Genomic DNA, 24,223 nt, shown 5'->3' with positions numbered 1-24,223 from the left:
GCACTATGCACAATTTCTGCAATCACAGCCACAGAAGCCTGTAACTTCTGGGTTGTGTGGGTGTCTTGGTGGCTTTCCTCACTCTTCTTCTTGCACAGTCACTCAGTGTCTACTCCATACAGATTTACCATAGAGTGCCATATTGTTTGTATTTCTTCATAACTGATGTAAATAAAGTTCAAGACATTCAGTCACTTGGAAATGTTCATGTATCCATCCCCTGACTTGTCTGAAGAAAACTGGCAATTAAACTGATTTACAGGTATTATACCAAAGGGGCTGATTACTTATGCAACCCATCATCTTGGCTTTTATATTTTTTAAATTCATTTATAACAAGTTGTAGAGATTTACTTTCAGTTCGAGTCTGAGGAAGATAATTTTAGAAATTTTTATACTGAAAAGCCTGATTTATTTTTTGGATTTGAAATGCCATAAACAAATTAAAATGCGTGAAATACCGATGGGCTGAATACTTTTGCAAGCCACTGTATTTGGTGGTTCTTCAAAAAACACTGCTTGTTAAAGGTTGAAGATGCATGTATAGTGCCAGAGACCAAAAGTGGGAACCACCACCCCCCCGAAGATTAGAGGCCGGTAAAGAATGTGTGTGTGGATGATTGACAGCAACACCTGAAGCACCATTTGTTTAGCACACAAACAGAAGGTGGAGTGAGTACACACCTGGTCCTGGCAGACGGTGCAGAAGGATTCCTCAGTAGAATCAGAGGACAGCGAAAGCGAATGGACTTTGGTCAGGTGAGACTGAATGTCAAGCTGAACCCACGAGCCACAGAAGAGGCATGCAAGAGAAAAACAGAAAAAAAAAAAAACAAACCCAAACTTAAACATCTCAAAAACAGGCCATGCATGCAGCTTCATCAGCTGTGGACCGAACCGCTAACAGATCAATTAGAGGGTTTTCTCATTAATGGAAGAGAAACTTCAATGTGCATAATATTTACAAGCTCAGAACTGCTGAATAAATTTGAGTCTCATATATATATATATATATATATATATATATATATATATATATATATATATATATATATATATATATATATATATATATATATATATATATATATATATAATTAATAAAAGCACCTTTTGTTTCTGAGGTGCCCATGAGCAAAGTCCATAGGGATGTTTAACTGTTATATTCCTGCTCAGTTATTGATCCGCAGTTTAGTAACTCATCAGCTCCCATTTTGTTTGGATTGTGAAGTCAATAAATCTGCATGTGTATTAGCAGTTAAAAAGAATAAATAAAAGCTTTAACTAAGCCTGATGACTGTTGCTCAAATCCTTCTGTACTTTCAGATTTGTCATTATCGATGAAGTGAATGTTTCATACAGAATGACCTGTGACCACAACATTCTGATGCACATACGACGCAGGACAATTACCAGACACATAACCATTAAATGTTAATCATCATCATTTGCTTCTCATCTCTGTTCATCCACAGGCTATACTTTGAGCAGTGTTTGTTCCTCCCATGTCAATTGGCCAATTAGCACCAAACCTGACTATTTGGATGAAGGTCAACCCTGGACTTCAACTTGCTACAGCAACAGTCCAGGTCAACTATTGAGATTCTCACACAAAAAGAAAACTGCAGTGGTTCTGGAACTGCCCAGGTGACCATTTGTGTCTTCATGTTCAGGAGTACGACTGCCTCGTTTTTGAAAATTTTAACACACCAAACACAACTTGGTACTAGACTTAGACTAACGTCTCAATTTGTTGCAGCTTTTAGGATCTTTGTGTCAGACGATTTTGAAACATATCCAACAGGTGACTTTAAGGTGAGTCATGTCAGTTGTGTCATGTTTTCTCACAATGACCTGGAAATGTTATTCGTCTTTCCAAACACGCAGTATTTACTCCACCATCTTTACCACTTCTGAGATACCTTTGAGGAACACCCTCATCTAATGACTACTCCAACAGATCAGCCCGTCTCATTCAGTTTATGCATTCACAACCATCTCAGACTGGTGTGGTGCAGATTCAGTTGCTGTCAGAAAACTGAAACAGACAGACATCCACGCCACCTACAGGTGCACTGAGGAATATCACTGCAGTCAGTTACTTCAGGTTCTGAGGACCTTTGTAGAAAAGTCCTCAAAAGGCATTCTTCTATTGGGAAATTCCACCAGAAGAGCAGAGGTGACAAATCACAGACAGAGAAAAACAAAAAGTACTTTAGTCTACATTCTAATTAAAATACCCAATTAAACTTAATGTAACAATCACAAGTCAAATTTCAGTAAGATGAAGGAACTTTAGATTAATGTTTTAAATTTAGCAATACAACCCTTGACATCTTGTTTGACTCATCTGAGAAGAAATAAGATTCGTCTTTCCACAAGATTTAAGTTGCTGTCACACTTAACACCAGTAAATTAAAGCCCAAATAAGTTCTCTCTCAACTTCAAGATTGTATCAAGAAATCATAAGTGAATTTTCCACCTCTTCCAATGGCAGATTGTTTTTAAACAAAAGTAGAGGCAACTTGCAAATAATTTAGACATTTTAAACTAGAAATTAGACAAATACTTGGTATTATTTTGCGGCACAGTGATGTGTGCGCTGGTCACGGTTAGTGCGGACAGTCCATATGCTGAGTGCCGTCCTTTGGATGTAGCAACACTAACTACCTCTTCGACTGACGCTACACTATGATGACGACGACAATTTGAACAGCTTGTGTGAAAAGAAAAGAGCAAGGCGTGTTCCAGGTGACTGGAAAAATGCTGCCGTTTTAACTCATTCTGAAAACAGCCCAAACCTGCTCGACAGTTTCGCTCACACAGACGGCAAGGGCTTGGTCGCAGTTTTATGCCCGTAATTGGTGCTAGTTAGTGTTTTTGGCTCAGTCATTGTGAAGTCAGCGAACGTGATATTAAAAATCATGACTGCTATGCAGGAGACGGTCAGATCCTGAGTTTGGTAACAGACCAGTCTTCAATATTTTACCTCCGATAGTGTCGTGCACAGAGTAGCGAGCTGATGTGAAGTGTTCTGTCTCAGGTCCGGTCCAGTCCAGGCCTGCCTGAGCCGCTCTCTCTCCAAGGTAAGAACGTCATGAATGGACTTTAGAGAAGTATAAACTGAAACAAGACAAATACACATCATAAAAACTCAAAATCATGTTCAAGAAGGTACACATGGAAACTTTTAAAATCCAGACTGTTCTGACTGCATTGGCCTTTGAAGCTACTGAAGTGTTCTGTACTAAAACTAAGCTAACTGGTGGCGCTTCTCAGTCATCTAGTCAGGAGATGGCAAGCATTTTAGTCCCGTTTTAGGTAAATGGTAGAGTCTCTAAGACCAACAAAAAGCCCACTTAATGTAAAGTTCCAGCTAAGCTAGTTGTCAGTTATGACCCATTCTTACACTGACTCAACTTAATGTGGCTAGTTAACTTCTAGCTAGCTCAAGTTTCAAAAGTATTCACTACATTTAAGCACCTTGTTTAAAACAGTTCAAGATATTTAAAGCTACAGAATTAAAATATTGTTTGAAATCTTAACAGTAAACCTGTTTAAAACATTAACGGAATACAAAAAGGTATAAATACATTAATTTAAAACTGGACTAATCTGAAAGTTCATCCATAGTTCCTGTCCACGCTAATGACTGAAGGAGCACCATCTAAAACCGAATAAATTCAGATAGAGCTAGTCAGTGTGTGGGGTCGTACCCCTCTGAGAACCCGTGCAGATGTCCTGATGGAGCTTCTTTGCTTCAGGTGACGTGACCTGAGGGTTTGACAGCTGAGAGTAAACGTAGTCGGGGATGGACTGAACAGATGCCGCTAAACCAGAACCACAGTTGGTACTCAGGTGGCTGGTGGGATACTTTATAAAAAAAAAAGGAACTAAGAAGAGCCTTTAAAATAAATCTTGAATATCAGTCAAACAGACAAATTAATTACACTTTGCTTTTCAACATATTGACAATATGACATCAGCAAACACATGGAATTCACTCCTACCATATTGCCCATAGCTTCAACACGGGACAAAGTCCTCGAGTGGCCAAAGACCTTCCCAACTTTCTTCTTGGGTTTTTCCAGAGAGAGATTCTGTAACAAAAACAATCTGTGTTAAAATAGGTTGTCTGAAGAGTGTTTCAACCACAAATAAATATGGTCGCAAACAAAATATAAAAACCAGATTCTTAAAATTGACAAAAAACACCTTGCAGTGATTCCAGTCCAAATGGGTAGACCTGAGCGTTCCACAAAACCCAAATGGAACCAGATTCAGCATCCTCTTTGTATAAACAGGCTCACCTGCATGCTGATTCTCATCTCCAGGTCTGTGTTTGTGATGGGCAATCCTCCTTCTAGCCAGTGGAGTCTCTGAATAAGTTGGGCAAGTTCTGTCAGTTCAGCCTGACAGCGAGCCAAGTCTGTCACACAGGGTTGGAGACAAAGCAATGCAGATCATTTAGTATGGGTTTATTTATTTATTTTTTTTTAATTAAAGACATCTGCTCTTCTGACTGATGACTGCGGTCATGTTAGGCTGGCTACTTTCAGCAGGTGTATATAAGGCTTATCCTCCTGCTGGGATGATAGACATCTCTGGCACCAGGGTTCTTGTGGCTGATCCTCCAGTCAATTACAGACCAACAAATCATAGTGATATCACAAAGGCTGTGAAACAGCCAAGGGCAGGGAAAGCTCCAGGGATCTATGGCATTGGAGCGGAGCTCCTCCAGGTGGACAGAGATGCTGTTCTTCTGGCAGTGCAACCCATCTTGTTTCAGTCAGACTAGTATTACCCCTACAGATTGGAAGAAAGGACCTGTCTCATTCTGGAAAGGGCAGTCCTATAGCTCAGGGGTGGCCAAGTTCAGTCCTCGAGAACCACCTTCCTGACACTCTTAGGTGTCTCCCTGCTCCAACACACCTGAATCCAATGAAAGACTCGTTAGACTTTTAATGAGCCTTTCACCGAACTTGGCCACCCCTGCTATAGATTGTAACAACTACTCTGTGCTGAGGAAGGTGCTTGCAAGAATTCTTAATAGGATTCTGTTCCAGCTACTTGCTGCTTATAACCAGAACAGTCAACAAAGTAACCACACCCATGAAGTCAACTATTGACCACATTTCTAGCCCTGCGAGTACTTCTAGAATGCAAGCATAAATACTGGCAATGTTTCTTTTCAGCCTATGTTGATTTTCCCAGAGCATTTAATTGCTGATCAAACTGCTCTCTCAGACATCTAAGAATTCATGGGATTGCCAAGAAATTACTAAATGTTATAACCAGGCTATACACAGATCATTTGAGTCCAGAAGTGTAAACTGGTGTTCTTCAGGGATGTGTTTTGTCTCCTACACTTTTCAATGCTTGCTGGACTGGGTGTTTGGTAGGGTTGTGGAAATCAGAAACTTTGGTGCCTTTGTTGACAAGAAAAGGTTTACAGTCCTCAAGATGGCAGATGCTGTGATCTTTGTGCAATCAAAGGCTACTGTGACCACAGCATTTGAGAAGCTGAATGAGGAATCAGTGTTTGGGTTTGCAGTTGTCCAAGATCAAGACAAAGATTTAGGGCTTTCAATGACTTCCTGGACTCAACTATCAGAAGTGTATCTGTATGTGGTGAAAGTGTTGAATTTAAAGACAGTCACATGCATGTCTCTGGGTCCTTAGCCTTTGAAATTGAGAGGCACCTGGAAAAAGCTTACAATCATGAGGTGTTTGGTGATGTAGACATCTTTGCAAGAGAATAACGGTCCAAGTCTTTAGGGTCCTGGTGCTACCCATCTTACTCTATGGTTCCAAAGCTCGGATGCTAATCAGTGACCTAAGGTGGTGAGTCGTTTTTTTGGGTGATCCTTGGGTATTGCTGGAATGACTGTCAAATGAGCACTTACTAGACTAAGATCACTTGCACAGTCAGCTTTGACATTTTGGCCATGTGGTGTATTACTCTGTGCATGATCCAGCAAGCAGATGCTGAGTGTTGGGGACCCCAGTAATTGGAGAAGGTCTAGGGGACTTCAGAGATGTGGGGGTGGCACTTTGCAGCTGTAATCTTAGAAGATGAGATTCATGTGTTCAGTGTAATAAAAACAAAACCACAGGGAAAATGATGCAGATTGAGAAATGGGGCATTTTGCAGCACATCAAGAGTACAGTGTGCTTCAGTTTGTGAAATACAAGCTGGGCTTCTCTCTGAATATCAGGATTGTGATGTCTCACCGTTTGAGGTGGCATCGATGTCATGAGTCTGTTGAAGCCACGCCGACACCTTACTGGTCACCCCTGGGTGGGAGGAGTGTTCCTGGGCGGGGCTTCCCATCTCTGGCTGGTACATAGATGCCGTGCTGGCATAGTGCGATGGCTGAAAGGTCACAACATCAGTTAAATTTCTCACATTAACCTATGGTCACTTTATAAGTGCCAGTTTTTACTTCCAGCAATAAGAATCAGTTTGAGTGTGCAGAACAAATATTTCTGACAGATTTAAAGCAATCTATGTGAGTGGTGGAAAACAACGGATTTACATATAACACACTACATAGACTGATCAATACTTTAAACTTCAAATGACATGCACGTTTGTGCGCTTCAACCTAAACTAGGACACGCGCTCAGTCAAAGCTATGAACCGTCCTATCGACAGAGAGGACAGAGGTCATGTGATCAACCCTGTCTCTCCGCAAACAGTACGATCCTTTGATCATGAATTTAAATGTCACCCCATGTTTCTCCATCAATAAAATAACATGTCATTTCAACAACACATTCATTTATTCTATAAAAATTAGGATTTTTTTTTAATAATAATAAAAAAAGTACCAACCATCACTCTGCTGGTTTGGCTGAATGTACCCATGGCGTTCGTATTTTGGCCCAAAGACAGCGCGTGTAGAACGCCACGATGGATGCTCATGGCCTCATTCTTCCTGAACACACGATGGGCGCAAAGCTTCGTCAACCAGATGTAAAACATCTCGTGGCTCTTTGCCTAAAGAGGAAGACAAGAAAAAAAAAAAAAAAAAAAAAGAGGACAAACAAGTTACTGGAAAAGAGAACAAGGAAAAAAAAAAGAGTAAGACTTCTGGAGATTTTACAGACAGTTTAAGATCGCTTACCCATCAAGTTTCATTCAACTGAATCAAAGGATGATTAAGGATCTTACGACCAGGGGCGCCCAAAAGGGGAGAATAATTCTAAGGATCCCTAATACATTTATAATGTGACAGTACTAAACTTAGTACTAAACTTACAATCACACTTGGTGTTGGAAACATTCCTCAATGAACCAGCCCCACCTCGTCTTTACATAAAATGGTTCCATTCACACAGCTGCAGAAACTTTTCACAAACAGCGAGTGGAGAAAGACAACAGGCTGCCTCAGACCGCACCAAAAAATAAGAAAAGAAAAAAGCTCAGACAGGTCGAAAGAAGCTACTATGTCCATAGTTTATAAGCTGGCTCACTTTTCTCCCCATATTAGCTCATATTTCTTAAGAAAACTCTGGATTTATACATTTCACTGTTTTAGTTAAATCAATGCAGGCAAACATTTAGCAAGCTGCTCTGCTTAACGAAATGATGCACGTTCTGAACAGGCACATCAGGAGCAGTAGCATGTCAGTCAATTTCAGGATAGATCCATTAATATGTGGAGAATCGCACACTAAAGTTCACTGTTGTGGCAAGATGGTGTCCAAAATGGCCATCATTTCTTAACCATTTTAAATTTCAACATGTTAGAGCCAGATACCACAGACCTTCTTATGGATATACTTACGTCACCATATGCATAATCATTACTACAGGCCAAAGCATTTACTCATGGGCAGGATGAAGAAAACCCCAAAGGACTTTCTATAAACCATCTATTCTCATTAACTCTACAAAGTGTGCATAGACACACACACACCCCATCTGATCGCAATGCATTTCCATTAAAATGCCCCTTGCATGTGTGTCATGTATGTAATTTTAATGTATTTACAATATGTACTTACATTGAACTTATTAATAAACTCATGCACACTTTTAATATGTAGACAATCGGCACGATACGTGAATGAGATATGGTCAAACATCTTCAAGGTGTGTAACAATTCCTTTTGTGGTGAACTGCATGAAATAATGAAAGACAAGCGAGAGCTTTTGTCTTTTTGGCACTCTACCGCTAGGAGGCGCCCTCATTTCTTCAGATAAAACACAGACGGCATCAAACATGATACACTTTTTGCACTTATAGTGACACTTAACTCACTAAACCAACTGAACTACAAAAACAAATCAATAACACTAACATGAACCACAACAGCATTTAAAACCCCAAAACCCAGAACTCCCATAATGCATTGCAGCACAACAATTTACAGGTTTAGCAACCAGCCCGACGATCGCTCCAATTTAATTTTGCTGCGTATCATCATCATGACATTAAATTATTTTCACAATTACGCTTTTCTTAATGCAGTTCAGGTTACATGATTGGTTGATTCTACTGTTCATTCCTATGTAGGACTGCAGAGCACATTTATTTTTTTTTATTTCCCCTTCCCTTTCTGTGACGGCCCATCACAGCTCTTACAGGACCACATCATACCTTGCAGCAGGGTCAACCCCCGCCTCCTCACTAAGATAGGAGTTTTTGTCAACTCCTTGCCGACAGTTGCTCTCGGACACCTCTTGGGTCTCTCTGAGGCTGGGAGTCCTTGCCAGGATATTTTAGGCAAAGTTAGGAGCTCTTTGAGATGAATCAAGGATACGAGCCCAGGCATTTATTTTTTTCAAACTGTGCCAACACCTAAATGACGCAGGCCTTTATTCAAGGCTGGTGATTAAAAAAAAATGCTGCTTGCTACCTGCACTGGTGTTAAGGTTCACATTTGGTATTATGGTGTTAAGTTTCACATTTCCCTTGGTGTGACGAACCAGACCACTTTAGATCAGAGCCCTTTGCATGGCTGTGAACCCATGCACCTGCTAAATGACAGGGACCACAAAGGGCTGTGATTTGTCACTTTTCCATTTTCACTCCTTCCTCTCCCATCATATTTTAATAGTTTTTGCAGTGTGCCTGCTGATTACATTTCGATCATGGATCAGATACGTTAAACTCCGCAAATATGAGCAACTTCACAACACAGTTAGAAAAAGATGCTCAAATGACCCACAATTCATGGAGAGAAATTACACGTATCTTTGGTTTGGAGGTTGATGATTGTATCAAGAAGTGGAGCTTGTTAAAGAACAAATTAATCCAGAAAATCCACCAATGCAATGAAGAACTTTAAAAAGGGTCATGCGCATGTCAACGTCATTGCATGGCCAGAATTAGAGAGTTGGAGAAGGATAAATCAGGCTTTAGGATTTTAAGGTACCACTCTGCAGTGGACTTGGGGGGGGGGGGGGGGGGAGTGACTCGCCCAAATGTAATCCTTTTAATCCACATAATGTCCAGTGCTTATTTCTGGGAAGCGTTTATTTTTTTTTTAAATTAAATGAGGCAGGCCCCTATTCAAGGTCAGGCATTTAATCAAGGAAATATGTAAGCCTACTTGGTACTGGGAATTCCCCGTAGATCATTCGGCACCTCCTGACTAACAAATCTTTCACACATAACGGCTTTTGTCCATTTTACATATAGCTTTTGTCCATTTTATACATACGAGGGCTGTCAATAAAGTAACAGTCCTTTTTATTTTTTTCAAAAACTATATGGATTTCATTCATATGTTTTTACGTCAGACATGCTTGAACCCTCGTGCGCATGCGTGAGTTTTTCCACGCCTGTCGGTGACGTCATTCGCCTGTGAGCACTCCTTGTGGGAGGAGTCGTCCAGACCCTTGTCGGAATTCCTTTGTCTGAGAAGTTGCTGAGAGACTGGCGCGTTGTTTGATCAAAATTTTTTCTAAACCTGTGAGACACATCGAAGTGGACATGGTTCGAAAAATTAAGCTGGTTTTCAGTGAAAATTTTAACAGCTGATGAGAGATTTTGAGGTGATTCTGTCGCTTTAAGGACTTTTCACGGTGCGAGACGTCACTCAGCGCTCTCAGGCGGCGTCATCAGCCTGTTCAAGCTGAAAACCTCCACATTTCAGGCTCTGTTGATCCAGGACGTCGTGAGAGAACAGAGAAGTTTCAGAAGAAGTCGGTTTCAGCATTTTATCCGGATATTCCACTGTTAAAGGAGATTTTTTTAATGAAAGACGTGCGGACGGATCCGCGCGTCGGGACGCAGCCGACGCGGTGCGGCGGCACAGGAAAAACACCTCTGTGTTGATAACCATTTGTAAAATCCAGGCGGCTTTTGATGGCTTTCAGTGGAGTGAGTATATGAGAAATTGTTTAACAGGCAGGACATGTTCCAACTTGTCCTTAAGGCTTTCAACAGAGGTGTTTTTCCTGTGGCGGAGCGCCGCGGCGGCTGCGTCCCGACGCGCGGACCCGTCCGCACGTCTTTCATTAAAAAAATCTCCTTTAACAGTGGAATATCCGGATAAAATGCTGAAACCGACTTCTTCTGAAACTTCTCTGTTCTCTCACGACGTCCTGGATCAATAGAGCCTGAAATGTGGAGGTTTTCAGCTTGAACAGGCTGATGACGCCACCTGAGAGCGCAGCGCGACGTCTCGCACCGTGAAAAGTCCTTAAAGCGACAGTATCACCTCAAAATCTCTCATCAGCCGTTAAAATTTTCACTGAAAACCAGCTTAATTTTTCGAACCGTGTCCACTTCGATGTGTCTCACAGGTTTAGAAAAAATTTTGATCAAACAACGCGCCAGTCTCTCAGCAACTTCTCAGACAAAGGAATTCCGACGAGGGGCTGGACGACTCCTCCCACAAGGAGTGCTCACAGGCGAATGACGTCACCGACAGGCGTGGAAAAACTCACGCATGCGCACGAGGGTTCAAGCATGTCTGACGTAAAAACATATGAATGAAATCCATATAGTTTTTGAAAAAAATAAAAAGGACCGTAACTTTATTGACAGACCTCGTATAGTGGATTTCGATAAGTCAAAATTCACTGGCCCACCTGAATCCATTATATGTGAGTTTTACTGTATACACACACACACACACACACACACACACATACACACACACACACACACACAAATCTGAAGCAAAGAAGACATCCTCTGAGGAAATTATATGCAAGTGGAAAATTCAACTAAAATTGTTGATTTAATGGCTTGTGTGACTTCATTTAAGTTTTACTGCACATCTCACATTTATATCTACAACATCTACATAACCATGCCATAAAACATTTCTAGACACTTAAAAGGTTCCCAACCTTTCCAGAAGCAAAGATATATTTATCTGGATTCATCATGACAATTTGCACTTGTTTGGAAAAATGTCCCGTATTTGATCATTCTTGATGTGATTCTCTTGGACTATTTGAGACTCAGCAGACTAATAAATCTTGGAAAATGTTGAACCTGAAGGTGGCGTCATATTTCACAGGATCTGTGGATATATTCCATACAATAATGGAGCTGGTCCACTTATTTGGCCATTGCATAAATCAGAGTTCTGACACTGTGCATGACATCCAGGAGTGCACAAAGCCACTGTCCAAATATGGAAGTGTCTGCACAAGTTGCCAGAATATTGTTCAAATTAAGATTCAGAGAAATTAAACCCTAAATTCAACCATTTGAGACAGTGACCTGCAAGATCACTACATAGGTGAGGCGCCCTTCCAAAAGTCACTGTCAATTTTACAAATGCAAGAACTTCCAGTTTGGACTACATGCCAATTTGGGGGCTTACAATTAAGAATGGAACACAACAGCTGGTTCTCACAGAAAGTATCAAAGAAAAATACTCAAGGATGTTTGGAAATTTTTCGTTTTTCTTTTTTTTTGGGGGGGGGGGGGGGGGGGGATCAGGTCAGTCTACTGAGAGAGTATTTTACCAATCTGACCAAGACTGCACAGCTGTCCCATTGCAGGATTTGACCCCTCTGTTTATACACAGACTTCATCCGTTTTCAATGAACACAGACCCGAACAGATCTCGATTCTATAACATTTTTCGATTGGTGTCAATACTATTGTGTGGACCAGCTAAAGACTCTAAGGTACCTTGAGATGGTAGAGGTTGTCACCGCCATCCAGGTCGATTCGTTTGGACTTCTTGTTGATGGACATGACAGCCAGGCTTACGTCCATAGTACCGTGGAGCTTCCCTCTCTGAATCTAAAATGGCAAAATAATGATGTAGCTAGCTAAGGATTTGTGAACTAGTCTAGTTTCTGAGCTAGGCAAGTTAGCTCGGGTGAAGGTAGCAGTTACAGTATTTTCCAGGTTACCGTACATCCAGAAAGTATTCACAGCGCTTCACTTTATCCACATTTTCTTCTGTTAAAACCTTATTCCAAAATGGATGAAATTTTTTCCTCAATTTTACACACAATACCCCATAATAATGAGAAAAAAAATTTGATTTTTGTAAATTTATTAAAAATAAGAACTAAGAAATCACATGTACAGCAGTATTCACAGCCTTTCCCATGAAGCACAAAATTGAGCTCAGGTGCATCCTGTTTCCACTGATCATCCTTGAGATGTTTCTACAGTTGAATTGGAGCCCACCTGGGGTAAATTCAGTAGATTGGACATGATATGGAAAGACACACACCTGTCTACATATAAGGTGCCACAGCTGACAGTGCATGTCAGAGCACAAACCAAGCATGAAGTGAAATAGTGCAGCAGATAACAGAATATTTACAGAGGAATCCTGCAAATGGTGAAAGAAGCACCAAATTCAGCACAAACACTCCTTAAACATTACTCATTTGAAAAAACTGGGGTCAAAATTAAAAGATGTTCCATTCATATTGAAAACTACACCATATTTGACTGGTCGCAAAGATTCCAAAAAGATATATTCTGGACTGTGACTGAATGTTATGGAGTTATAGAGTAAAAATCAAAAAGAATGGAGACAAAGACCAATTTCAGTTTGCAAGATGTCAAAAGTTAAAGTTGCTCTAATTTTAGAAAAAAAGATGCAAATTATTGGTTGAGTTAATAGGGTTTTAAAAAAGGATCATATTACGGAGTAACATGTCACAGAATCCAATGGACGTTGACATTGTTTGACCTTTACTTTACCTTTAACTTAGAGACCTCGGAACCACACGATCTCTGAACCAGCAGTAGGGAGTCGATCTCAGAACCACATCCAATCTCTGAGCCACTACATTGTCGGAACCGCTACAAAGTGCAGCGCGTTTTCTGCAGCGGACTTTATGACTGGTTCAAGAGTACATCTCGTTCAGTGTTAGATGTTAAAAATGAGATTTTTCGCATACATAACTGGCTTAAGGTGCGACATGGTATAATTTGTATGTTTTATTCTGGTAAAACTTAAAGTTCAAGTCATTAAAAAAAGAGATTTTTCATAAGTTTCGGTTTGTGGTCGCATGGTTCCAGGTCTCTAGAAACCAGTGTTTTCGTCCATATCGCCCTTAATATTTGTCCTATGAATAGTTTTGAAATTTTGTTTTACTCTGGTTTCTTGAGCATAATGCTTGTTCCTTTTTGCTGTTCCATTAAAATATCACAAGATACATTAACACATAAAGCAATTTCCATTATGTTGTTTGCTCATTTTTAATCTCAAGTACAAGTCCAGCTTGAGTTGTTTGTTCTTTTCAAAGCACAAGACAACTTTAAGGTTTTGCCGTCATATGTAATTTCTCTTTTTCTATAAGTTGGGCTACTGTTCTTTTATGTACTAATCAGTTAAAAAAAAAAACAACTGTGGTAATTAAAGTACAGACCATGATAAACAAGTGGTGTAATACATACAACATTGTTTTTGTAGCTGATCATCACATTCAAACTGATAGTTTTTATGATGGAGGATTGGTGTTATACTATACTCTACACAAACTATTTTTCAGGGTAAATGTGTACAAGTCACATCCCAGTTTGATCACTGCCAACAATGTGAACTTTCATGGACTCAAAACTAATTAAAAATTTTAATACATTGAATATTTTGCCTCATTGATCAGTGATTGACAGACACTAAAAAGTCACCAATAAAACATTTCTGTCTCAAAAAGGTCACACACAAGCAGATCAACAGTGGATAAAGCTGTATTTAAACTTACGTCTTGCTGCGTCTTTGAGTACCTGAGGATTCCTTTGTCCAACATAAAGTATCTCTGAAAGGACCAATCAGAGTCAAGCATTAAAAAATGAATAAATGAATGAAGCATTTGTCGTTGTACGTATACATACAATTAATGAAATACAATGAAAAAAGAAAGCATGATAAATGATCAGTGATGGGGCATTTGATTGGCTCACCTTGTGCCAGCCTTTGAGTGGATATTTCCTCCTTTTCATCAGGTAGCCTTCACAAATTCCAGGGATGCTGAGGTCCGAAGATGAGCCGACGGCTGGACCACAGTCTGCCTGCTGCAGGTCATCCAGCACCTCCCAGTGACGAGACTGATTACAAAATAAATAAATAAATAAAGTGCATAGCTGGCCCCTGAAAAGTACAGTTTCAAAAATGAGTTTGTTAATTGATGCACACAATAGTATTTTATCTGTTTTACATTCATTTAAAGACCGCAAACATAAATCAATTTAAACTGCTTTAATACTTTCAAAGTTAACTAAACTTTGAATTTATTAAACTGCTGTGAAGAAAAACATTTTTCTCTTCACAGCAGGAAAATAAAAATAAAACCCAAAAATCTAAATTGTGATATCTGATCTGGTAAAATGAGTTGAGATTTCATTGGCCGAGATTCAGGTGGTTCTGCGTCCACTTTGTGTAGTTTGAAGAAAAATTTGAGATTTAGGCCAGTCACATATCCATCACAAAGACAGCTGAGCTTAATCTTTAGCACGGAATAATTGAAATAAAGCAGCGCGGCCGCCGTGGCGGTTTAGTGGTTAGCACTGTTCCCTCACAACAAGGTGGTCATGGGATCTCATGGGGTGGTCCTTATTTTCCAAAGTTCTGGCATTTAATATTCTGACCCCTTGAATAGGTTCCAATTGGGGAAAAAAAAAAAAAAAAAAAATGCTAATTTTTTTTTTTTTAGAGGCAGCTCAAAGGCATTAAAAGTTTGCTATTTTCTTCTATAGAACGCTGTACAAACTAAAGCTTCATGGTGCACCAACACATCAACAGTCCTGATGAATCCTCCTGGTGCTCACTGAGGGCCCTGTCACACCTTAATGATTTAGCCAGTGTATGCCGACCACATTAATAACGCTGACATATGTAGGCGTACGTCTAATAAATTAATGGTGCTGTTACACCTTGACGATTTTGCCAGCGTGTACTGACAGCCCCGTTTCCACCGAATGGTTCAGGTCGGTACTGAGCGGTGTTATACGTGTCAGAACAGTTACGTTTGGCTTGGTTTGCATTTCCACTGCTGGCAAAACCCTTTTGTTTGGCAGATGGAACACTTAAATATTGACGAGCATGTCATCAAGCGCATGTACGGTGTTGCGGTGTCTCTTTTCCACACGGAGGCAAAATAGAATTTAACGTCATTTTATTTTTGTCTTGATGGATCATGGAATTCATTTTCATCACGTGCAGACAGAATCGACTGATGCTTGTGATAAACACAGATGTTAATGAATGAGGCGCTGTGACTTTTTCAACTTGATTATCTTCTTGTGGCACAAAGTGCAGTCTTCCTCTGGTTCAGGCTGAGATGCATCCAGAACAGAGAAAAAACAAACAAAAAAAACAGGGACTTGTTTCTTCAGCCACGAGAAGGAATTACAGAATTTTCAGATGTCGTTTTCTAAAATCAGGACACTATTTAGATACATGTTCATCAGGCTGTGATGATGAATCCTACTTAAACAGGTAAGATTAAGACTTTATATTTACTCCATGTGTGAATGGTTTTAATATTTGAAATACAGTCTGTTTGCATGAGGACTGCAGCTTTCAGCCAGTCAATGGACAGCATTAATGGACATATTTCGACTTATGAGTAACTTACAAGAAATGTGTCAACAATCACAACTTACCTACAACTTATGTCCCACATATGTGGAACATATACGCTGGCATACATTGAAAATTTTGTGCAATCCCAAAGTTTGATGTACTCCGCATATTACCATATATATCAGCGAGCTCTTAACTTACCCATAACATTTTAGACATGCACCAGCATTTTGAATACAATTGGCATATGCTGGCTAAATTGTCTAAATTGGCTAAATTAAAGTGTTACAGGGGTATTAGAAATTCAATACAGGCTCTACAGGTGACTTTCAAGCTTTAGTTAGTATAGTGTTATACAGAATGAAAATGTCTACATTTCAATGCTTTTGCTCTACCTCTAAAAATTGAGTTTATACAAACTTTTTTTATTTAATTAATTTATTTTTTTTATTTAATTAATTAATTAATTCATTTATTTTTTTACACGGCATGTTTTCTTATCAAATTCAGGGGGTCTGTATTAAATTTCAAAATTTTGCAATATAAGCACCATCTTAACACACACACAAAGTTACAACTTTGCTTTAATTCTTTTTTTCCCCTTGTCTGCATATATAGTAATGGTAAATGCCACACTGGCAGAACCATTTATGTACATTAATACACATATATGCAATTTATTCTTGCAAGACAGAAGATGTGTAGTGTGTGAGTGAACGTGGTGTGCGTGTGTGACCCCATCGCACTTCCCAATCAGCCTACACCATCCTATTCAAAGCCAACCGACAACTTCTAACAAGAAGGGCCGACCACCAAAACAATACAAAGACAGACAAGAATGAAAGACAAGTGATGAAGCCAATAACTGAAGCAATGAGAAGCGAGACATCAAGGACACGGGGCCTCAACCATACAACTTACCAGGACAAACAACCACACATGAACAAATAGTGACAGCAACAGTCTATTGCCTAATTAGTGAGCATCATACCCTTATCTAGGACACCAGAGTTTTGAGGCCCTTGAGAGCACCCAAAACTGAACTGTGGTGACAGCCACAAACACACAACCGTCCACACACAGAGACCCAGATCGCAGCTAAATATTTGATCACTACTGTGGCTGGTGTGTTGGGCCAAGACAAAACTACAGAACCTTAAAATATAACGTGGACCACTCTGGCATGTCAGAGGTCATACAGCCGGGTGCACACAACAATGGAAATGGGTCCAGGACACAGGGCCCCAGGAGAAACAGGGCAGTGGAAGGGCATGGGGCCAGGAAGGGCAGCCACCAGAGCCACCAGGGCAGCATGATGAACCACCAGGGGAACGGCCCGGCGGTGCCGGAACGCACCCTTGCCCCACGGAGGCGCAGGAAGCAACCCCATACCCAAGGAAAGCACATAGGGCACCGGCATGGGCCCACAAAAGGGAGGCCCCAGAGCCACACCACACGGGCCACGGTCCCCAAAGGGCGGAGCGACCAGTGGTGGAGACGGGGGGGGGGGGGGCAAGGAGCCATTGCAGTCGAACCCAAAGTGCGGGCAGGGACCACCAAGCCAAGTGAGGGTGGGGTCCAGCACCCAGACAAGAGGCGGGACACACCCCCACGGGCCAGGAAGTACACGAGGCTCCCGTAACACCCAAGAATCCCCTAGCACAGCCAGCAGGACCCCTCAAAACTCCTCCCCCAGCCCCCAATCCACCCCACCCCCCACACCAAAGCACATAATCGGGAGACCACCCAAGTGAGAGCGGGGCAACACCCCTCCCCACTGAGACCATGGCCCCCACCCCCCCAGTGTCAAACCCGTGCCTTTGCTTTAATTCTTATTGCACATCTTCAGGTAATTTTACATGTTGCCTGGGTGACCCCCTTTCATCATTAGACCTTAGATTATTATTGTACTTTTAATCTTCATTTAGTCAGCAATTTTAGTATCAATACTTGGAAACATATCTTCATTCTCAAAACAACATTACACAGTGTGTTCCGGGGTCCTATGTCCAGTCTGTAAGCTTATTTTTTTCATTTTGTCTCAGTTACTTTCAGAATTACCAAGTTCCATCTTTATATTTATATATATCACAGAATCAATTCATTCTCAAATATAGATTTGTCTTTGGTATTGATGATAGATAATTATAGATAATTTGTTTTCATTTCATTCTGGGGATTTTTAGAGAACACAAACTAAAAATGCACACCATGAACACCTGACACACTGCAGGTTTCATCCCTCAGAGTTCAAATGAAATGCTGATGCTGGAACCAAAACCTGCTGACCTTTGTAAACAAGGGCGCAATTTAGAACTAGAAACTGGGGGGGACAAAGTGCGAGGCCCACAGGGCCATTCATTTAATAGGCTTTAAAAGTGTTTAGACCGTTTCCGTTACGGCAGAATCTCGCAGATGAAGGTTTTGGTTTTCGATGTTTTGGTGTCATCACCTGTTTCGATGGTTTGGGTGAACCGGTGCTGTTGTTCCGTGAGTGACCTGGTTTGAATGTGCTGATCGGGGATTTGTCAAGAAAGCTGATCACTGATTGGCTGCTGTTCAGAGGAGGTGGGCACACCTGAGGGTCCATGATGGTGCACTGATGAGAAAAATTAGACAAATTAGGGGACAATCAGGACGGGATGTGCGTCTCTGAGGCTAACAAAATACAGAGAAGTCTGGAAAACACATTTGCTGCTAAACATTTTCAGGAAAACATTAAAGAGCACGCACTTTGTAAATTTAATTTTTCCTGTCTTAATTCAAACACCACTTACTGCACCTGCTTTTAATTAGGGAGAAAATTATTGCAGTTCAGACACTCAAAGTGGGTGTGTCGTGTTTACAAGTTACAGCACGATTTGTTCAGAAGTTGCACGTTATTTAAATTTATTTTGCCCCATCACAAAAAGTGCCCCATCTTTGTGACACGGTTTTTAAATTTTGCTATTCCCCTACTCCTAACTCTAACCCCCCATAGCGTGAGTGTCTACCTTTCACAAACCCTACCCCCCCCCCCCCCCCCCCCCCCCCCCCCCCAGACACCCTGCCACAAACCCATTCACGGTTTCCCAGAAATCCTTTGCATGCTGGGAAGGGAGGCTTCATAATGGCTCAGCTTAATGCTAACTTTAACATTGAAAATGCCATAGACATGCTAACACATTAGCATCAGTCCTGTTTTTAAAATATAAAATACATATCACCTGTTTCAGAAGACCATAACAGGTAAGTTTAACATAAAAATGGTAAATAATACTCACAGACATATGCTCCTTAGGGTTTTAGTTGGGAAAAATTAAGATAAAGTGAAATAAACAAAGAACCAATGATGCAGCACATCAAAACACTGCTTCATTGGTTCAAGGTTCAAATCAAAGTCACGCAGAAACGGTTGATTATACAGACCCACTGCAGGGTCTGTAATCAATGTAGAGAAATGATCATTTTCCTGACAAACACCCGCCAAAAACAACGGGCACTCTGAAGGACCGATAAGGGAATCATGAAGCAAAAAGGCTATTAATGTCGATGGATGGAATCATTTCTTAATGATACCCGAAAGGAACCCGTTCCTGACACACAACGCTAACACCAACACGCTTTTTTTTTTTTTAAATAAAACTCACATTAAAAAGTCATGATTATCTTAATTAAACACCTAAATACATATCTTGGTTGAACTCACCTCCATAACGACGCAATGTTGCAAACAAGTTGGTTGTTGCTTGTCCATTCGACCACACGCAAACGCTTGTTTACACTGACAACGAAGTCTCGGCCTCCCCAGCGAGAACGTGATTACGCGTGAGATTTGACACCGTAAAGGCGTCTGTAGATTAACATATTATTCATAACCCAGTCTCATGAACTACAGTGAGACAAGGTTGCAGCTGTTCTGTAAAGTATCACAATTGTGATTCTGTGCAAAATTTCTACAAGTGCACAAAGATGTTGTGCAAATCTGGAAGTGGTTGCATGTGATTTCAGAAGCTGGACCATATCTGAAGTGTATTTCAAATTTTGTGACATTTACGCATTTCAGAAATATTAGACAGAACATCACTTATGAATGCATTTTGTGACGTTGCCACAAAAGCGAAACATCTGATTATGGAGCCTATGCAGGGACCTTCCAGAAGCAGCAGACAGTTTCAGAAGCACAAAAACTTAAAATCTGGTGCACTTTCCATTGTTATACTAAACATCTGAAAAAAAAAAAAAAACCCAGAATGAATTCAGCACAATCTTCAAATTTAAAAGATGTTCAGTTGCTTTTTAAAAACCAGACAGAACAACTTTGTCAAACTCACTTAAAACACCATTTAAATTTGCTTAAAAGCACTTAAATAAAATATAAGACTGCTCTTGACAGAATCTTATCTCCAATGTAACCACAGTGAAAAACAGCTCGATTTTTTTTTTTTTTTGTAACCTTTTAAATCCAAAATCTACTGGAACAAAATAATCTAGTTTAGGTTGAAACCAATTAACTGTTTAAATTGCACTAAATCATCTTATGCAGCAATTTAACACAAACCCATTTTGTGAATTTAATTACTGACTCCAGTTCAAAGTAATTTAGACCCATTTCAAATGAAATACAGCAGTTTAACCCCAACATCTGTCCTCTTTAAATCCACTATAATCAGACATTTGATCAATTTTATTCACACGGAAACACAGGACTAATACAGGGGAGATTAAAACCACTGAATACAGTTTTAAACAGAGACACAGTATCACATTTCAAACCAGTCATCCTTAAATTATGACAGCACTTTAATCCAGATTACATCTAATAACAGATTAAAAGTCAAATTAACAGCCCTTACTGCTGCTTTAAAGCCTTTAATGCCAAAAATAACAGGTTTAAAATTGCTTTGAAAGCATCTTTAAAAGCAATTCAGTTTTAAACTACTAACATGTTTTAAACTTCAGTTTAATACTAGTATAAATTTGTTTATAATTAAGTGGTTTTGGAGCCTTTTAAAAGCTTTCATTTGGAAAATCTTGAAGTTAAAACCAGTTGATAACCAAGTAATCCTCCAAAACTGGTGTTTTTCCAAGTAATGGTTATTTTTTTTTAAACAGTTACAAAGTAATTCTTTTTCTCCTGTCTGTCAGTTGATTGATCACCAGCTGAAGTCAGTGACTCTGATTGGTCGTAATTAGGATTAAAACGACCCATTTTCTCACAACCAGCAAATAAATAATAATGATAATAATAATAATAATAACAACTTTAACTCCATTTTTAACAATTCAAAAGAGAGAAGTGTTCATTACTTACTGTGGATAATTGTGCTGTGTGGTTCTAATGAAACTCACCTATTCTGACGAACTCCTTCTGAAGTCCAGAGGGGGAAAAAAAAAAAAAAAAAAAAAATCCTGTTTTTACGAAATTCACCTAAAAAAAATCCCCCCCCAGAAAAATGAAGTGCAACAGCACAAACAAAGATTGTAGTATGAACACGAAGCTGCTGCGAAAGAGACGTGGAGCTCGTCAGACAGGTGAAATCAAAGAGCAAGTATCTGTGGGCGGGGCTACGAGTCACCAAACAGGCCGGCCTGCTTTGTGCGTGTGTGTGAGTGTGAGGCGTGCCACAATCACAGGGACACCACAACAAAACATGATCACAGCAAGTTGGACATTTTATTCTAAAAAACAAAGAAGCGGGTATTTGTTTATTTGAAGCTCTCCGAATAACAAAAAATGTAATCAGCCATACAACAACAGCAGCAGCACTCAGAGTGCATCCTTTATTATCATCATCATAACAACAACAGCACTCAGAGTGCATCCTTTATTATCATCATCATAACAACAACAGCACTCAGAGTGCATCCTTTATTATCATCATCATAACAACAACAACAGCACTCAGAGTGCATCCTTTATTATCATCATCATAACAACAACAGCACTCAGAGTGCATCCTTTATTATCATCATCATAACAACAACAACAGCACTCAGAGTGCATCCTTTATTATCATCATCATAACAACAACAACAGCACTCAGAGTGCATCCTTTATTATCATCATCATAACAACAACAACAGCACTCAGAGTGCATCCTTTATTATCATCATCATAACAACAACAGCAGCAGCACTCAGAGTGGATCCTTTATTATCATCATCATAACAACAACAACAGCACTCAGAGTGCATCCTTTATTATCATCATCATAACAACAACAGCACTCAGAGTGCATCCTTTATTATCATCATCATAACAACAACAACAGCACTCAGAGTGCATCCTTTATTATCATCATCATAACAACAACAACAGCACTCAGAGTGCATCCTTTATTATCATCATCATAACAACAACAGCAGCACTCAGAGTGGATCCTTTATTATCATCATCATAACAACAACAGCACTCAGAGTGCATCCTTTATTATCATCATCATAACAACAACAGCAGCACTCAGAGTGCATCCTTTATTATCATCATCATAACAACAACAGCACTCAGAGTGCATCCTTTATTATCATCATCATAACAACAACAGCAGCACTCAGAGTGCATCCTTTATTATCATCATCATAACAACAACAGCAGCACTCAGAGTGCATCCTTTATTATCATCATTATAACAACAACAGCAGCAGCACTCAGAGTACATCCTTTATTATCATCATCATAACAACAGCAGCAGCACTCAGAGTGGATCCTTTATTATCATCATCATAACAACAACAACAGCACTCAGAGTGCATCCTTTATTATCATCATCATAACAACAACAGCACTCAGAGTGCATCCTTTATTATCATCATCATAACAACAACAACAGCACTCAGAGTGCATCCTTTATTATCATCATCATAACAACAACAACAGCACTCAGAGTGCATCCTTTATTATCATCATCATAACAACAACAGCAGCACTCAGAGTGGATCCTTTATTATCATCATCATAACAACAACAGCACTCAGAGTGCATCCTTTATTATCATCATCATAACAACAACAGCAGCAGCACTCAGAGTACATCCTTTACTATCATCATCATAACAACAACAGCAGCACTCAGAGTGCATCCTTTATTATCATCATCATAACAACAACAACAGCACTCAGAGTGCATCCTTTATTATCATCATCATAACAACAACAACAGCACTCAGAGTGCATCCTTTATTATCATCATCATAACAACAACAGCAGCACTCAGAGTGCATCCTTTATTATCATCATCATAACAACAACAACAGCACTCAGAGTGCATCCTTTATTATCATCATCATAACAACAACAGCACTCAGAGTGCATCCTTTATTATCATCATCATAACAACAACAGCACTCAGAGTGCATCCTTTATTATCATCATCATAACAACAACAACAGCACTCAGAGTGCATCCTTTATTATCATCATCATAACAACAACAACAGCACTCAGAGTGCATCCTTTATTATCATCATCATAACAACAACAGCACTCAGAGTGCATCCTTTATTATCATCATCATAACAACAACAACAGCACTCAGAGTGCATCCTTTATTATCATCATCATAACAACAACAGCAGCACTCAGAGTGGATCCTTTATTATCCTCATCATAACAACAACAACAGCACTCAGAGTGCATCCTTTATTATCATCATCATAACAACAACAGCACTCAGAGTGCATCCTTTATTATCATCATCATAACAACAACAACAGCACTCAGAGTGCATCCTTTATTATCATCATCATAACAACAACAACAGCACTCAGAGTGCATCCTTTATTATCATCATCATAACAACAACAGCAGCAGCACTCAGAGTGGATCCTTTATTATCATCATCATAACAACAACAACAGCACTCAGAGTGCATCCTTTATTATCATCATCATAACAACAACAGCACTCAGAGTGCATCCTTATTATCATCATCATAACAACAACAACAGCACTCAGAGTGCATCCTTTATTATCATCATCATAACAACAACAACAGCACTCAGAGTGCATCCTTTATTATCATCATCATAACAACAACAGCAGCACTCAGAGTGGATCCTTTATTATCATCATCATAACAACAACAGCACTCAGAGTGAATCCTTTATTATCATCATCATAACAACAACAGCAGCACTCAGAGTGCATCCTTTATTATCATCATCATAACAACAACAGCACTCAGAGTGCATCCTTTATTATCATCATCATAACAACAACAGCAGCACTCAGAGTGCATCCTTTATTATCATCATCATAACAACAACAGCAGC

The 24,223-nt window shown here is 39.8% G+C and overlaps 1 protein-coding gene across 4 annotated transcripts in view; it reads right to left on the bottom strand.

Annotated features, from left to right (window-relative positions):
• LOC117528107 (oxysterol-binding protein-related protein 7-like) overlaps positions 1-21,460 on the bottom strand; it is a 39,700-nt gene extending 18,240 nt beyond the window's left edge. For 2 of the 4 annotated variants that reach the window (XM_034190662.1, XM_034190663.1), the window contains exons 1-12: positions 21,304-21,460; positions 18,425-18,571; positions 14,352-14,495; positions 14,153-14,206; positions 12,111-12,224; positions 6,839-7,003; positions 6,235-6,376; positions 4,311-4,429; positions 4,011-4,100; positions 3,717-3,873; positions 2,990-3,123; positions 685-777 (exon numbers count right to left, since the gene is read on the bottom strand). In XM_034190662.1, the coding sequence (XP_034046553.1) occupies positions 685-777; positions 2,990-3,123; positions 3,717-3,873; positions 4,011-4,100; positions 4,311-4,429; positions 6,235-6,376; positions 6,839-7,003; positions 12,111-12,224; positions 14,153-14,206; positions 14,352-14,495; positions 18,425-18,562 (1,350 nt within the window). In that variant the 5' untranslated portion in view covers positions 18,563-18,571; positions 21,304-21,460. The remainder of the gene's footprint in view (positions 1-684; positions 778-2,989; positions 3,124-3,716; positions 3,874-4,010; positions 4,101-4,310; positions 4,430-6,234; positions 6,377-6,838; positions 7,004-12,110; positions 12,225-14,152; positions 14,207-14,351; positions 14,496-18,424; positions 18,572-21,303) is intronic. The other 2 variants (XM_034190665.1, XM_034190664.1) reach the window with 2 other exon arrangements.
• Positions 21,461-24,223: the final 2,763 nt, after the last annotated feature.

This window comes from Thalassophryne amazonica, chromosome 16 (genome assembly GCF_902500255.1).
Source record: "Thalassophryne amazonica chromosome 16, fThaAma1.1, whole genome shotgun sequence".
Lineage (NCBI taxonomy): Eukaryota > Metazoa > Chordata > Actinopteri > Batrachoidiformes > Batrachoididae > Thalassophryne > Thalassophryne amazonica.
Note: the sequence above shows the minus strand (reverse complement) of the source record. Positions and strands in the feature narration are given on the sequence as shown.